Source organism: Hemiscyllium ocellatum, chromosome 20 (assembly GCF_020745735.1).
Source record: "Hemiscyllium ocellatum isolate sHemOce1 chromosome 20, sHemOce1.pat.X.cur, whole genome shotgun sequence".
In the NCBI taxonomy this organism is placed as follows: domain Eukaryota; kingdom Metazoa; phylum Chordata; class Chondrichthyes; order Orectolobiformes; family Hemiscylliidae; genus Hemiscyllium; species Hemiscyllium ocellatum.
In genome coordinates this window covers 26093571-26109282 of record NC_083420.1, presented here as the reverse complement: position 1 = coordinate 26109282, position 15712 = coordinate 26093571, and the positions used below count along the sequence as shown (strand labels likewise).

General features: G+C 39.4%; 1 protein-coding gene across 1 annotated transcript in view; it reads right to left on the bottom strand.

Annotated features, from left to right (window-relative positions):
* Positions 1-2638: 2638 nt before the first annotated feature.
* Positions 2639-15712, bottom strand: part of LOC132825588 (serine/threonine-protein kinase SBK1-like) — a 32678-nt gene continuing 19604 nt past the window's right edge. Inside the window, exons 7-8 of the mRNA XM_060840968.1 lie at positions 13108-13175; positions 2639-2774 (exon numbers count right to left, since the gene is read on the bottom strand). Of these exons, the coding sequence (XP_060696951.1) occupies positions 2639-2774; positions 13108-13175 (204 nt within the window). The remainder of the gene's footprint in view (positions 2775-13107; positions 13176-15712) is intronic.

Sequence of the window (15712 nt, the reverse complement as noted above, 5' to 3'; positions counted from 1 at the left end):
CATGCTGACTATCTCTAATCAGTCCTTGCCTTTCCAAATGCATGAAAATTCTGTCCCTCAGGATACCCTCCAACATCTTGCCCACCACCAATATCATGCTCACCGATCTGTAGTTCCCTGGCTTTTCCTTACCACCTTTCTTCAATAGTGGCACAACGTAAGCCCATCTCCAGTCTTCTCACACCTCATCTGTGACTATCCCCACATTCAAGATCTTCCATGTCTTTCTCCATGGTAAACACTGCTGCAAAATATTTGTTTATTATCTCCCCCATCTTCTGTGGCTCCACACATAGGCTGCCTTATTGATCTTTGAGGAGCCTTATTCGCCCTTTAGTTGCCCTTTTGTCCTTAATGTATTTTTTTATTCCAATTAGATTCCCTACAGTGTGGAAACAGGCCACACAGACCCTCCAAAGAGTAACCCACCCAGACCCATTTCCCTCTGACCAATGCACCTAACACTGTAGGCAATTTAGCATGGCTAATTCACTGACCTGCACGTCTTTGGACTGTGGGAGGAAACTGGAGCACCCGGAGGAAACCCATGCAGACACAGGGAGAATGTGCAAACTCCACACAGACAGCCACCTGAGGCTGGAATCAAACCTGGGACCCTGGTGCTGTGAGGCAGCAGTGCTAACCATTGAGCCACCATGCCACCCATAAAAGCCCTTTGGATTATCCTTAACCCTATTTGCCAAAGCTACCTCATGTCCCCTTTTTATCATTATGATTCCCCTCTTAATAATACTCTACTGCTTTTATACTCTTCTAAGGATTCTCTAGATCTCTCCTGTCTGTACCCACCATATGCTTCCTTCTTTCTCTTAACCAAATTCTCAACTTATCTTGTCATCCAGCTTTCCCTACACCTGCCAGCCTTTCCTTTCATCCTAACAGGAATGTACTGTCCCTGGACTCTTGCTTTTTCATTTCTGAAGGTTTCCTATTTTCCAGCCATCCTTTTACATGTGAACATTTGCCCCCAATCAGCTTTTGAAATTTTTGCCTAAGACCATTAAAATTTGCCTTGCTCCAATTTAGAACTTCAACGTTTAGATCCGGTTAATTCTTTTCCATCACTATTTTAAAGCTCTTAAATTTCTGGTCCCTGGCCCCAAAGTGCTACCCACTGTCACCTCAGTCACCTGCCCTGCCTTACTTTCCATGAGTAGGTTAGGTTTTGCACTTTCTCTATGCAGTAAATCCACGTACTGAATCAGAAAATTTTCTTGTACACACTTAACAGATTCCTCTCCATCTAAACCCTTAACACTATGGCAGTCCCACTCTATGTTCGGAAATTTATAATCTTCTATCATAGCCACCTAGTATTCTTACAGATAGCTGAGATCTCCTTACAAAATTGTTTCTCAATTTCCTGCTGATTGTTAGGGAATCTATAATACAATCCCAATAAGATGATCATCCTTTTCTTATTTTCCAGTTCCACCCAAATAACTTCCCTGGACGTATTCCCAGGAATATCCTCCCTAAGCACAGCTGTAATGCCAGCCCTTATCAAAAATGCCACTCTCCTTCCTCTCTTACCCCCATTCCTATCCTTCTTATAGCATTTGTATCCTGGAACATTAAACTGCCAGTCCTGTCCATCAGTGAGCCATGTTTCTGTAATTGCTATGATATCCTGTCCTGTGTTCTTTACCTGCCCTGTTAGGCCTCTTGCATTGAAATAAATAAAGTTTAATTTATCAGTCCTATCTTGTTCTCTGCTTTGTTCCTGCTTGCCCTGATTGTTTGACTGGCTGCTTTCCCCAACTGTACCAGTCTCACATTGATCTTTTTCCTCACTATTTCCCTGTGTGTCCCACCCCCTACCTTACTAGTTAAAATCCTCCTGCAAAACTCCCTTACAGTATATTAGTCATCACTGAAGTATTGTGAGTTGAAGCACGATGCAACATGATAGGTCAGTTGTCATTTTGAGTGATTAGTCGCAAGCTCCTCTCACTTACTCATGTAACACCATGCTGCACTGTTGAAATCTTCCTATATTGCATTCCAGTGAATCTTTGAATCTCCACAGTGCAGAAAGAGGCATTTTGGCCTATCAAGTCTGCACCGACTCTCTAAAGAGCATCCTACCCAGATCCATCCCCCATCCTTCCCCATAATGCAAGATTAACCATGGTTAATCTTGCTCATGCAACCTCCTCATGTACATAAAAAATACAGTGATAAGTGTTTTGTCACATGTTTATACGCAAGGTGTTGCCACACTCTGGTGCCATGTTCAACCAGTGAATATAATGCAAGATTTTACTGCAATATAATTCATCTTGCAGTCTTCTTCTTGTTCCCCCTCCACTGCACCCCCAGTCACTGCTTCATATTGGCTGGAGTCTCTGCAGTGGGTTCCAGGATCTCTGTCATGGCCCCGGCTGCCAGTTACGGCTTCCACAGCTGCGTCAAACAAAACTGCCACACCCAGGCTGGAGGCAGGGGCCAGGGAATGTGTGGGTTTCATCCCTCCTGTCCCCATCTAATGCTCCTCCAGACGCTGCTGCCAGTCATCAGTTGTTGGGGTCCTCCGCCGTCCCTTTCACCAATGCTACCTCTCCTTCAGGTGCCAGGGCCTAACCACAGACCTGGAGCCTTGATTGAGCCTGTGAGTCTAGGCTGAGGAGTCAGCCTGGGACTTGCTCTTGATCACCAGGAGACCCAGGCTGGAGTAGAGCCGTGTCCAGGTCATCCTGGCATTGTTGCTGCTGCCACTGGAGGCCTCTACCCACCATTCTTCAGGCTTTAGACTAAAGAAAAAGAGCAAAATCAAAAAGAACATTAAAAGAAAGAAAGCAGAGGAAAGGGGACGAGCCTCAGTCTCAGCCCTGCAACTCCACAGCCATCTTGGACATCGACAAGTTCTTGCCATTTTATGTATATTAACTAGTTCCATCCTAATTACATGGCATTGGAGAATTTGGTGTTTGTTGTTCTAGATTGGACAATTCTATCCATCTTGCACTGTACCATCTTATTTCAGTCAATTGGAGTAATCAGTGTTTGAGTGTACCATCCATATTCCTGCACATCCACCCACCATATCTACTGTGTCTGTTACTCTCGATGTGGTCTCCTGTACATCAGGGAGACAGGACACCAACTTACAGAGCATTTCAGGCAGCATATCTCTGGGACACACGCAGCAAACAACCCCACTGCTCCATAACCAAACATTTTGACATCTCCTCCCACTCCACCAAGGAAATACAAGTCCTGGGCCTCCTGCACCACCAAATCCAATGTAATGCAAGATTTTACCAAATCCAAGCCACCTGACAACTGGAGGAAGAATGCCTCATCTTCCACCTTTGGATCCTTCAAACAGACAGCATCAACGTCAACTTCACTAGTATCCAAATCTCCTCTCTCCCCACCTCATCCCACATCCAACCCTCCAACTCGACACTGCTGTCTTCATCTGCCCTACCTGTCCATCCTTCTTCCTACTGACCTATCACAATCACCCCTACCTGCATCTACGTAGCGTCTTCTTAACTACCTTCCCTCCAGCTACACCCCCACCCTTCTATTTATCTCTCAGCCATCCCCCACATTTCTGATGCAGGGCTTATATCTGAAAAGTTGACTCTCCTGCTCCTTGGATGCTGCCTGATCTGTTGTGCTTTTTGACTCTGACTGTCACGCATCTGCAGTCCTCACTTTCTCCATCCATATTACTGAACATCATTGTTGAACTCCATTCTCATTGGTTCTTCCATCCTTATTACATTCACTTATGAATTCTATCCTTATTGCAGTCTTTTGATGGATTCCACCCTTGTTCCAGTATCATATGACCATAAGTCATAGGAGTGGAAATTAGGCCATGTATCCCATCGAGTCTGCTCCAGCATTCAGTCATGGCTGATAAGTTTCTCAATCTCATTCTCCCACTAAACCTTGATCCCCTTGATACTCAAGAACCCAGTCTTAAATATACTCAATGACCTGGCCTCCACAGCCTTCTGTGGCAACGAATTCCACAGATTCGCCACTCTCTGGGTGAAAACGTTTCTCCTTATCTTCATTCTAAAAGGCTGTGCCCTCATGTCCTCATCTCTCCTATCAATGGAAATATCTTCCCAACATCCACTCTGTCCAGGCCATTCAGTATTCTGTAAGTTTCAATTAGATCGCCCCTCATCCTTCTCAACTCCATCAAGTTAGACTCAGAGTCCTCAAACATTCCCCATATGTTCAGGTTTTCATTCCTGTCTTGTGAACTTCTTCTGAAGATGCTCCAGGGCCAGTCCATCCTTTCTGAGATGTGGGACCAAAACTGCACACAGTGCTCAAAATGTGGTCTGACTAGAGCTCTATAGAGCCTCAGAAGTATATCCCTGTTTTTATATTCAAGTCCTCTCAAAATAAATGTCAACATTACATTTGCCTCCTTTGACGAGTACATTGATGAGTTTCATCCTATTATATTCCATTTTGAGTTCTATGCTGATTACAGTCTATTGGTGAGTTCTATGCTTATTCGAGTCCATTTATGAGATGTCATTATTTAGAGATCCATTCTTTTTACAGTTTATTAGAAACCTCCATCCTTATTAAAGTGTTTTGGAAAGTTTCAGCTTTATTACCATCTGTTGTTAAGTCTTTTGTACAACCTTTGAAATATGATGTGTCTATGTACTGAAGAGTAAATCTCCTTGGAGAATGCACTGGAAATGGCAGTCAATTGTAGAGTTCCTTCCACTGCAATGTATTGCAATGCTTAACTCCTAATTTGGTTTTGGACATTGTGCAATTCAGTGAGAAAAAATATTGATTCTCTACATGACAATTAAACTTGCATTTATAAACTGAAATAATATACCCACATTATATTTTCTGATGTAATCTATGACTTTATGACATGCCGCAGTATTGAAATGCCATTATGAAATATTGAGAATAATTCATTTCTTTCCTGTAGTATGAGATGATGCATTTTTTCTGTCACATTTGAGAATATGGGATTCTGATATGACACTTTGGGTATTTCATTTCTATTTCACAAGATTGAAATTATACATTAACATTCTGCTTTTCCATAACATGGTTATTGATCTGCTTCATGCGCATTTTGTAATTTTTGTCCAGTGAATCCCTATTATTGTATTTCTATTTGTGTATGGTTGAAGGTATAATGGAGTAATGATTCTCTATCATGATGTACTGAAGTAATGTATCATTATTATAATCTTCACTAAATGGAACACTCATAACTTCACCATTGCTAAAACTGTCAAACAGAAACTTTTTTTTAGTGTGAAATAAACTTTCTTTTCACTTAAGGCTGTAAAATGACACACCTTCCATTCCCAGTAGTTCTTTAATTTCTGTCTGCAATTTGTGAGAACCCCAGATGTACAAAAGAACTGCCACCAACCCTCTATTTATAATACAAAATCTACACATTAGAGGGGAAAAGTGGAGCCATAGCACAATTTATAAACAGCAATTACTACGCTGGTTGTCAATAGCAGAATAGCATGGTTATGTACAGTGAGACCTGTGTATTGCAGTAGGCAGCAGATTCAATCTAGAGTTTTATTGCAATCCTAGACTGTCGGGTGACTGAATCAGATTACATGATTATAACAAGCTGTTTTGTTTAAAGTATTATGTTAATTATCCACTAACCTAGCACATTCTATACAGTTTTAACTATTATACCTTCTATAAAATGGCTAAGTTTGCATTATTCTTCAGTAATGAATAGGAATGAATGTAATGCATCTATTACAAACAGAGAATGCTGGAAAAGCTCAGCAAGTTTGGCAACATCTGTGGAAAGAGAAACAGAGTTAACGTTTCAAATCTGGTGTGTATCTTCCAAGTTCACAGGTGCTACCAGACCTGAGTTTCTCCAGCATTCTTTATATTTGTTTTGGATTTCCAGAATTTACAGTATTTTGCCTTTATTTTTCATGTAACTAAATGTTTTTTGCAGCTAAAACAAATGAACTGGATAAAGTTGTGAACATTCTTAAAACCTAGGAATTTTAATTCTTTCTGTACCTTTTTAACACACTGGTTAATTACAGTCATATTCATTAACCCACTTAAGGTAATGAATAATAAATTAGAAGCTAATTGGGATCTATGAACTAATTTACTTAAAAGAGAACCAGGGGATTAAGCCCAGCATACATCCAGAGTTCCAGTCATTCACAGGTTCCCTAAACCTTATTTCCTGATTTAACTAATTTCACTACCTTAGAGGTACTGTGCACTGTAAGTACAACATACCAGGATAGTCAATAAAGGTAAAAATAATGTTTTGAGAGAATCAAATTTCATTATGTTCTGTGAGGACATAATACATTTTTATGTGCCTGAATAGTACTGCAGGAGTACTTCATTTTAGCATCAGCGATATTGTCTTTCCTAAGGACCCAGCAAATTAGGTGGATATGCAAGACTCCATGGTGGTATAGGAAGATGATCAGAGTTAACTTGCTAAATCCCAGACAATATTTCCTCTCAACTATGAAAGGTTTTCTCTATAAACTCTGTGCATTATTTTGTCAAATCATCACTAGTAACAGCGAAAAGTAAGAACACAGAAAGTCAAAGTGCAAGCTTTATTTCAAATCACATCTTTTATTCTATTTGGTTAGAAACATGGAGAAATTCTACAGAGCAGATGAATCATTGCCAACACTACTGAGAGCTGGTCATTGACCATATTACACTCCAGGACCCTCAGGACAACACATCAATGATTCACATTCTACATATACATTAAACTATGAGGTCTGATTGTATATGCTTAACATTGCATTAACAGTCATCAGAATAGCACCTACTCACGATTCAGTGTTCAGCCATAGGGCTGGCAATTTCTTCAACATCAATAACATGTGCTATTATGCAAAGGCAACAGCCTCAATTAGGTTAGATATCAATATGTGCACATTATCTACAAAGCACATTCATATCTAGAGGTATTAATGGGAGTCAGGGCCTTTATTTATATTTTTGAAGAATTAATTTATTCCCCAAATTAATAATACCAATATGATTCTTATACTTTTCAAATGGCAGTGCATTGCATGTGGAATAAACCTGATGCTAATCAATGGCTTGCTCAAGATCCCATATCCATTGCTATTTTTAACAACAAAGGGTCTTTGAAAGCAAAATTTAACTCTGTTTAGCAATTCCAAATTATTGGTATGAATATTATATAAGTAGTTATAAGCCCTCATCACCATCCACCCTGGCAGATGGTTATAACACACGATGCCCCAATCAGAAAGGGGCTGACAAGAGGTCATTCCTAGGTGGAATTGTGATTTGATTAAGGGAACATCCTTTCAGCAGCTCCCACAGAAATGTTTACAAGGTCACCAGCCTTAAAGTTTGTGAGAAGATTTGTAGCTCGGGTGCTCGTTGTTGTGGTTCTGTTCGCCAAGCTGGGAATTTGTGTTGCAGATGTTTCGTCCCCTGTCTAGGTGACATCCTCAGTGCTTGGGAGCCTTCTTCACAGGAGGCTCCCAAGCACTGAGGATGTCACCTAGACAGGGGACGAAACATCTGCAACACAAATTCCCAGCTCGGCGAACGTCTCCAGCCTTAACCTGGGATGAGGAGACAGAAAGAGAAAAGGAATGGGATTCTGAAATCTAGATTCATATTGGTTTTACCATCAAAGACACAATTGACTTTACACATACTTCACCAAATTGAAAATTCCTTCAACTAATTTGAACCCTGCAGATCGGCACAAGATGATTGAATAAATAAAATGTGCACTCCAATCAAATGCAGAATCAAAATCCAGGTTATTTTATGCTGAAGATGAGGGAGGTAAGTTTTGAAGAATCAAATATTTACCCATTTCAGACAACCATTGTCAACACTGTAAACCTCCAAACCAGGTACAGCATGGGTTAAATACAAATAGGGGTAACATTCTTTCAACAATGTCCCATCACAATCTTTCAGGACAAGTGAAGAACAGTTGAATTGCTTTATAGTAGAACTGATTAAATCAGGTGGATAATAAATGCTTTAAAGCCCGACTATACTAGACTATGGTTACAATGGATATATTCAGTGGGTCTGGCAGCCTAGCAGTCTGGTAGAGAGAGTAAAACAGACTTAACAGGTAAAGTCTGTGACCTATCCTCAGAACCAAAAAATTAATTTTCTTTCTCCACAGATGTTGCCACTACTTTATATTTTTATTTCCAATTTCCAGCATCCATAGTAATTTGTTTTAGGAAGGTTACAATAGGATCAGTGAACAAAGAGAGGATGGACCTTCACTGGTAAAATCAAATAACCCACAACAGAATGATGAGAGAAACTGGTATTACACCATAGCAAAGGAGATTACTTCTATCTTATGTTTTCTTATAACCCATGGAAGAGTCACTGTTGGGAAGGCTAAACTATTTCAAAGCAGTCTTTGAAATCAAGCATCAAATTATTTACCACAAAATGTATAGTTCACTTTTTATGTAGTTATTTTATCTGCCTACTATAATGAGACTGAGGTATGTACATATCACAAACTGAGGTAAAAGAGCATTGTTTTTATATATAGATCTACAACAGCTCTACTCCTAAAATTATTGCATAACATACACAAGTAACTTTTAAAGGACTATTGTCCTTAGCAGCAGCACTAACAGTTATAGGCCTTTCTACAAACAGTGCTCTATTTAAAATTATTCTCTGTTTACTCTTTTCCAGTGTTGCAGACCAAACAAAGCACAATGTTGTGCTTACAAAAGTCTGTCATAATGTGTTCTGCCTGGGTTGCTGTGACCAGATTCCTTAGGGTGAATCAAATCAATGGGTCATTCAACCTCCAACTCTACAACATGTAACTAGGCAACCAAACCACAGTAATCTTTGCAACACCTCCCCCTCCTTTAAAGTGTGCTTCAAATATCATACTTGTAGTTAAAAGAATTATTATTATACTCAAACTTTACAATTTCTACAACACCTTTAGAAGACATACTAATCTTGTTAAAACCATGTTTTAATACTTCCACATTCAGTGAAGTTCATTAAGCACTAGTAAGAGACCAGCTTAAACAGAGGCCATATCCCTAAACATAATCAGCTGGACAGTTTGGCTGGACCCTTTACCTGATGCCCTCAACTGATTATTGTGGGGTCAAGCATTTAGTAAGCAGGGAGCCTCCAGGGAGTAACAACAAAGAGAAATTGCAAGTTGTGCAGCCCATAGCAGTGACGCTTTCTCTGCAAGGATCCTTAAAGCTCCCACTTTACCAGAATTCACAGTAAGCACAGAAATAAAACCAGCTTTTGGACTTCTATCACTGCCTATATTTTCTTTAAGTGCTCAATGTTTGCTATGCTTGAAAGTGTAAATTTTCAATATCCCCCTCTGTTCCGTATCCAATGGTTATTCCTAATGTATGAACTTTGGAATATTTATTGGTAAACTATTCAAAAATAGAAGACCTTCACCATCACTGCTATCTACGCAGTGCTGGAACAGTTGGGAGCAAGGACCCTTGCTAATCTTTCTGTTTTGGGGCACTGAAGCCGAACAGTAGTGTACCATCTGTTTCAGCGCAGATCAGGAATTTAATTTGAAACATGCCTTTAGTTTGATTCTGCTGTTTTATTGGATAATTTCCAAGGTATCAGGAAAGAACTTGTTGGTAGCACTTTTTTATACCAACCATTGTTAATAATGAGCCCTTCTGGCTGACATGTCCCAAGCTTAAGGTCTAACGCTCCCAATTGATGCTGATACTTTGCATGTCATGTATTATTGAGAGCAATTCTTACTATTATTAATCAGTTGTCACTTAACCTAGTTGACATATCAGTGCTGCTACAAATATTTTACAAATTCTTCTTCATAATTAATGATTTAGTGGTGAGGGAGCACATATTAGGAAGTAAGATGGTTTACATTTTCTGTATATTTCTTTTAATAGACAGAAAATCCTGTAGGAACCATTGGCCTCCAGATCCAAATTTCTGTTATATCCTAAATGTACAAAAAACAAAGAACAACTTATTTAAAATTACCCTTTTGTGGAAAATAAGCATTCAACTCACTTGAATCTTTAATATGCTTCTCACGTGTTTTTTTTCAATTTACCACTTCAGATTGGGGTCACTGCCAGTAACAGACCTGTACTGCAACCCAATGTTTATTTTTTCAGAATTAGAATTCCTACAGTGTGGAAACAGGACCTTCAGCCCAGCAAGTCCACACCGACCCTCCGAAGAGTAACCCACCTAGACCCATTCTCCCCTAACTAATTCACCTAACCTGCACATCTTTGGACTGTGGGAAGAAACTAGAGTACTAGGAGGAAACCCACGCAGACACAGGGAGAAAGTGCAAACTCCACACAGACAGTCGCCCGAAGCTGAAATTGAACCCAGGTCCCTAGCACTGTAAGGCAGTAGTGCTAACCACTGAGCCACTGTGCCACCCCATTAATTAGCTCAAAACATTTTCAACGAACTATTGAGTTTATGTGAAGGTAAATGCCGACTTGGATTGATTCAACATTGTAATTTCAATTTACTGCTGGAATTTTCACAGACCAAATGGGCACATTACGAAAGTTTCGCACATCAACTGTTACACATTATGGAAATTGCAGTGATGAGTATTAATAAGACTTGTAATTAATTGAAAATATTAATATCAACCACAAGTAATGAGTTATTAATAATGTTATTTATGAGCTGTGTTACTAACATTGAAACTTACCTTGCAGACTAGAATTAAATACTGTGATCCACTTAGCTAATTTCACTATTAAAAAATTTTACCTTTCTCTTGGACAACAGGACTGGCCCTGAGATTAAGGCTCTGCCGATCATTTCTTGGCATTTTTCCCATTTCTAGTACCCTGTCTGCTCAGTCTTCTATTTTTATGCTAATTCCATTCTCCCAATACATGACAATATGGCCCTGATGTTCAGTAGCAATCCCATTCCTCTGGGTACTGCCTTAGAGTTAGCAATGCTGGTGAATAAGAAGTGGGTGGTGAAGGAAAATGAAAAGTTAGTTCCTCAATTCCCCAGTTAAATAGTAGCAACACGTTATTACTGGGATGGGGGAGGGGGTGATCTTAGTTTGTGTTGAGTTTGAGCATGTGAGTGATGCTTCCATGGTGAGGGCTTTTTATTTGATTCACTTTCTAAATGTGTTTTCTTTGGGAATGTGAATGAAGATGGCATGTTTACACATAGCCATTATCTGGTTAACATCCATTAATAGTCTATTCTATCAATTCTTTGACTCTGGCAGTGACTGACAGGAACATTACCAGTAATTGTCAGGTTGGGGGTGGCAATGATGGGGATACTGCTCAAAAGCTTGCTTATTCTAAAGATATGGTTTTTTCCCATCAATTAATTTTTCATTGTTTCATACTGGAGTCAAGAGACAAAATGACAAACCAAAACAGAAATTGTTGGTGAAATTCAATATGTCTGGCAGCATCTATGGAAAGAAAATAGAGTTAACATTTCAAGCCTGGTGACTAGACTCTGATGAAGAATCACCAAGTTCTGCTGAAGAATCACCGGACTTGATAAGTCAATTCTGTTTTCATCCCACAGAAGTTGCCCAACCAGATACGTTTTGCTAGCAATTTCTGTTTCGGTTTCAGACCTTTAGTAATCGTAGTTCTTAATTTTATTTTAGACAAAATAGCAAACTTGAAAAGCAATAATGTAATTGGGAATTAATAAAGAAACCATTAAACCAACTACCAGCAGACATAGCTCTTTAGGCAGCATTCCCTAAGTGACAGATTCTAGAGTCAAATCCTGCTCCAGCCTAAATTCAAGGCTGACAGTCCAATACAGCACTGAGGGAGTGCTGCACTGTTGGAGGTGTCACCTTTTGGTTTAGCCTAAAGCCCAATCTACCTCCTTGAATGAGCGTAAAATATCCTATGGCATTATTTTGAAGAAAAGTAGGGCAGTTCTCCCTTGTTTCTGACCAAAATGTATGCCTCAATCAATATAATGGATAAAACAGATTTTCTGGTCTTAATCACATTGCTGTGTGAAAGTTTGCTGTGCAAAATTTGCTATTGCATTTCTTATAGTACAAAAGTGACTGCACTTCAGCAGTGCTTCAGTCTACAAAGCATTTGAGATGACTGGTGGTTTTGAAAGGTCCTATATAAACGCAAGTATTTCTTTCACAAACAAAAATTTCAGGATTGTATACTATTTTTCAGAAGAGGAATTATACATAACACATTGGTGGAGATGTGGTTAGAGGGGTGATAAGAAAAAAACGACTATGCCGACATAAACTGTAAAGTTAGTACAGGAAAAGAGTATTACTCTAAAACATTCAAAGGAAGATATTTGTCTCGCAAATGAGACCAGATCTAGGGACTATGGGCTCTCTTAAATGGGGTCAATAGATATTAATAATATCTGCAGTCATCTTCCAAGTTCTCACCAACCGCAGTGAATGGAGCCTCCTTTCATCCAGCTCATAATAGCAATTGTTTGTTAGTTAAAATGACTTTCTATAGATCACTGCCCCCACAAGGTGGGGCAACTTTTGTTCAAGCAAAATGCTTGGATAGTTCTATTATGTCAATTACACTGCTTGAAGCGCATCTCAGACAATAATATCCTACTAAGTGCACTAGATATAGCAAGCAGTAAACTGTGTGAGAAACAAGTTGCTAGATCCACCCTGCTAGACTAGCAATCTCCTCTTCCACCAGACAAGTGAAGAAGATATGAAATCAGTAAAATTATACAAACTATCCCAAAGGCATCTGATCCAGTTGTCAGATCCATAGTCATTGGATAGACAGTAGGTGGCACAGCAAATGAGAGTGAAGTGGAGGATGCAAGCTTGAAAACCTGAATGAAGTCATAAGATCTAAAATGGTGACACAATACTACAATGGACTCAACCAAAACTCAAGCAGGTAACAAAACAGATTCCAAGTGCAACTAAACCATGCAGTTGATATTAGAGTTCACAACCCGTCACAAGTATGAAAGTATTGATATGTTCTCACTGCACCTTGAAAAAAGGCATCAAATTAAAACATTTAAAATGGTACCAAATGCAATTGAAACAGTGATTACCATTCAAAAGCATCAACAAAAATTTCCATTGGAGATTCAGACAGCATGCAAGAGATCAACATGCTGCACTGCAGAACAAGAAACGGATTGCCTTAGAAACAAAAAAAATCTAGTAATAATTCAATTGTTGGAAGAGGAAATAGATGTCCTGATTTAATTAGAATAGCAGTTCCAAGGGAGCTGTGCCATAAATAAGAAAAATTCTACACATGGAAATCTAAAACTAGTAAGTAGATTTTGGATGAATGCCTTCTTCCACTGGTTGAGCCATAAGATGCAGATACAGCTGACACTGATTGCACTCAAATTACACATTATATTCAAGTAATAATCAGACTAAGAGGGATCTTGATGACCAACTGACTTAAGTTGATGAATGGTCAGTAAAAGGAGGAGTCGGCAGCCCATATGATAGGCTTAATCAAAAGCATTACGTGATGGTGCTAGGAACTAACAATCCCTTGCAAAAACAAGAGGAGAAGACTGGTTGTAACAAAAAGTTTCATAATTGGTAGAGCACTCAAACCCAGTGCAAGAAAGAGATGGGTAGCAAAAAAGGCCACTTAGAAAATAATGACATCATTCCAAAATGTCACAGGAAGATTAGCCCATCAAAAACATAGGATTCTAACTACATCAAAATTCCCTATTATCAAGCAATTTTTCAATTCTGTTTATCAACAAAGCTAAGGACACCAGATAACAGGACTATAATCAAGATATCTGTTGTTTACATAGCTCATACATCAAACTGTTGGGTACAAGTAGAAAGGAACTGAAACAGTACTGAAATGCATAAAGAGTGAGTGGTGCCACTATTTAAGAAAGGTGGTAATGACAAGCCAGGGAACTATTGACTGGTGAGCCTGACGTCAATGGTGGGCAAGTTATTGGAGGGAATCCTGAGGAACAGGACGTACATGTATTTGGAAAGGCAAGGACTGATTAGGGATAGTCAGCATGACTTTGGGCATGGGATATCATGTCTCACAAACTTGACTGAGTTTTTTGAAGAGGATTGATGAGGGCAGAGCGATATACAGTCAGAACTAGATATTTGGATACGGAACTGATTCAAAGGTAGAAGACAGAGGGTGGTGGTGGAGGATTGCTTTTCCGACTGGAGGCCTGTGACCAGTGGGATGCCACAAGAATTGGTGCTGGGTCCACTACTTTCCATCATTTATATAAATGATTTTGATGTGAACGTAAGAGGTATAGTTAGTAAATTTTCAGATGACACCAAAATTGGAGGTATAGTGGAGAGCGAAGAAGATTACCTCAAATTACAATGGAATCTTGATCAGATGGGCCAATGGGCTGAGGGATGGCAGATGGAGTTTAATATAGATAAATGCCAGGTGCTGCATTTTGGGAAAGCAAATCTTAGCAGCACTGATACACTTAATGGTAAGGTCCTAGGGAATGTTGCTGAACAAAGAGACTTTGAAGTGCAGGTTCATAGCTCCTTGAAAGTAAAGTCGCTGGTAGATAGGATAGTGAAGAAGGCATTTGGTATGCTTTCCTTTATTGGTCAGAGTATTGAGTACAGGAGTTGGGAGGTCATGTTACAACTGTACAGTACATTGATTAGACCACTTTTGGAGTATTGTGTGCAATTCTGGTCTCCTTCCTATCAGAAGGATGTTGTGAAATTTGAAAGGTTTCAGAAAAGATTTACAAGGATGTTGGCAAGGTTCAAGGATTTAAGCTATAGGGAGAGGTTGAATAGGCTGGGACTGTTTTCCCTGGAGCGTTGGAGGCTGAGCGTATAGAGTATTATAAAATCATGAGGGGCATGGACAGGGTAAATAGACAAGGTCTTTTCCCTGGGGTGGGGGAGTTCAGAACTAAAGGGTATAGGTTTAGGGTAAGAAGGGAAAGATATAAAAGAGACCTAAGGGGCAATATTTTCACACAGAGAGTGGTGTGTGTGGAATGAGCTGCCAGAGGAAGTGGTGGAGGCTAGTACAATTGCAACATTTAAAAGGCGTCTGGATGGGTATATGAATAGGAAGGACTTGGAGAGATATGAACCAGGTGCTGGCAGGTGGGACTAGATTGGGTTGATATATCTGGTTGGCATGGATGAGTTGGACTGAAGGGTCTGTTTCCATGCTGTACATCTCTATGCCTCTCTGAGTGCTGTTTGACCAGGTGGCATATAAAAGTTAGTTAGCTGAAAACTTAAACAGAGAAGACAAAACCACACTATATAGTCCAAATCAGGCACCACAATTTTAAATAAAACAGTTATGATTTCAAGAGGGCAAAAAGGATTAATTTAACTGGTTGAAAACTGGACAATCTATAGCTAAAGAGAGGAACAAAATCAAAACTAACTCCATTCACAAAGAAGAATGTCAAGCAACACAACCCACTAATGCCATTGTTAATCCAATGTTGGTGGAACCTTTGACATGCTCACTCGACAGAAAAATATAAGAGTGAAAATGAAACTGAACAATATATTTGTTAACTACTCATCATTAGTATTTTTATGGATGATACAATGATCTTCAACAAATTGTATGCAAGAATGATTGAAATTCTTAAAAGCTTACCAATATTCTAATAAAGACGTGGGACTTCAGATCATTGACAA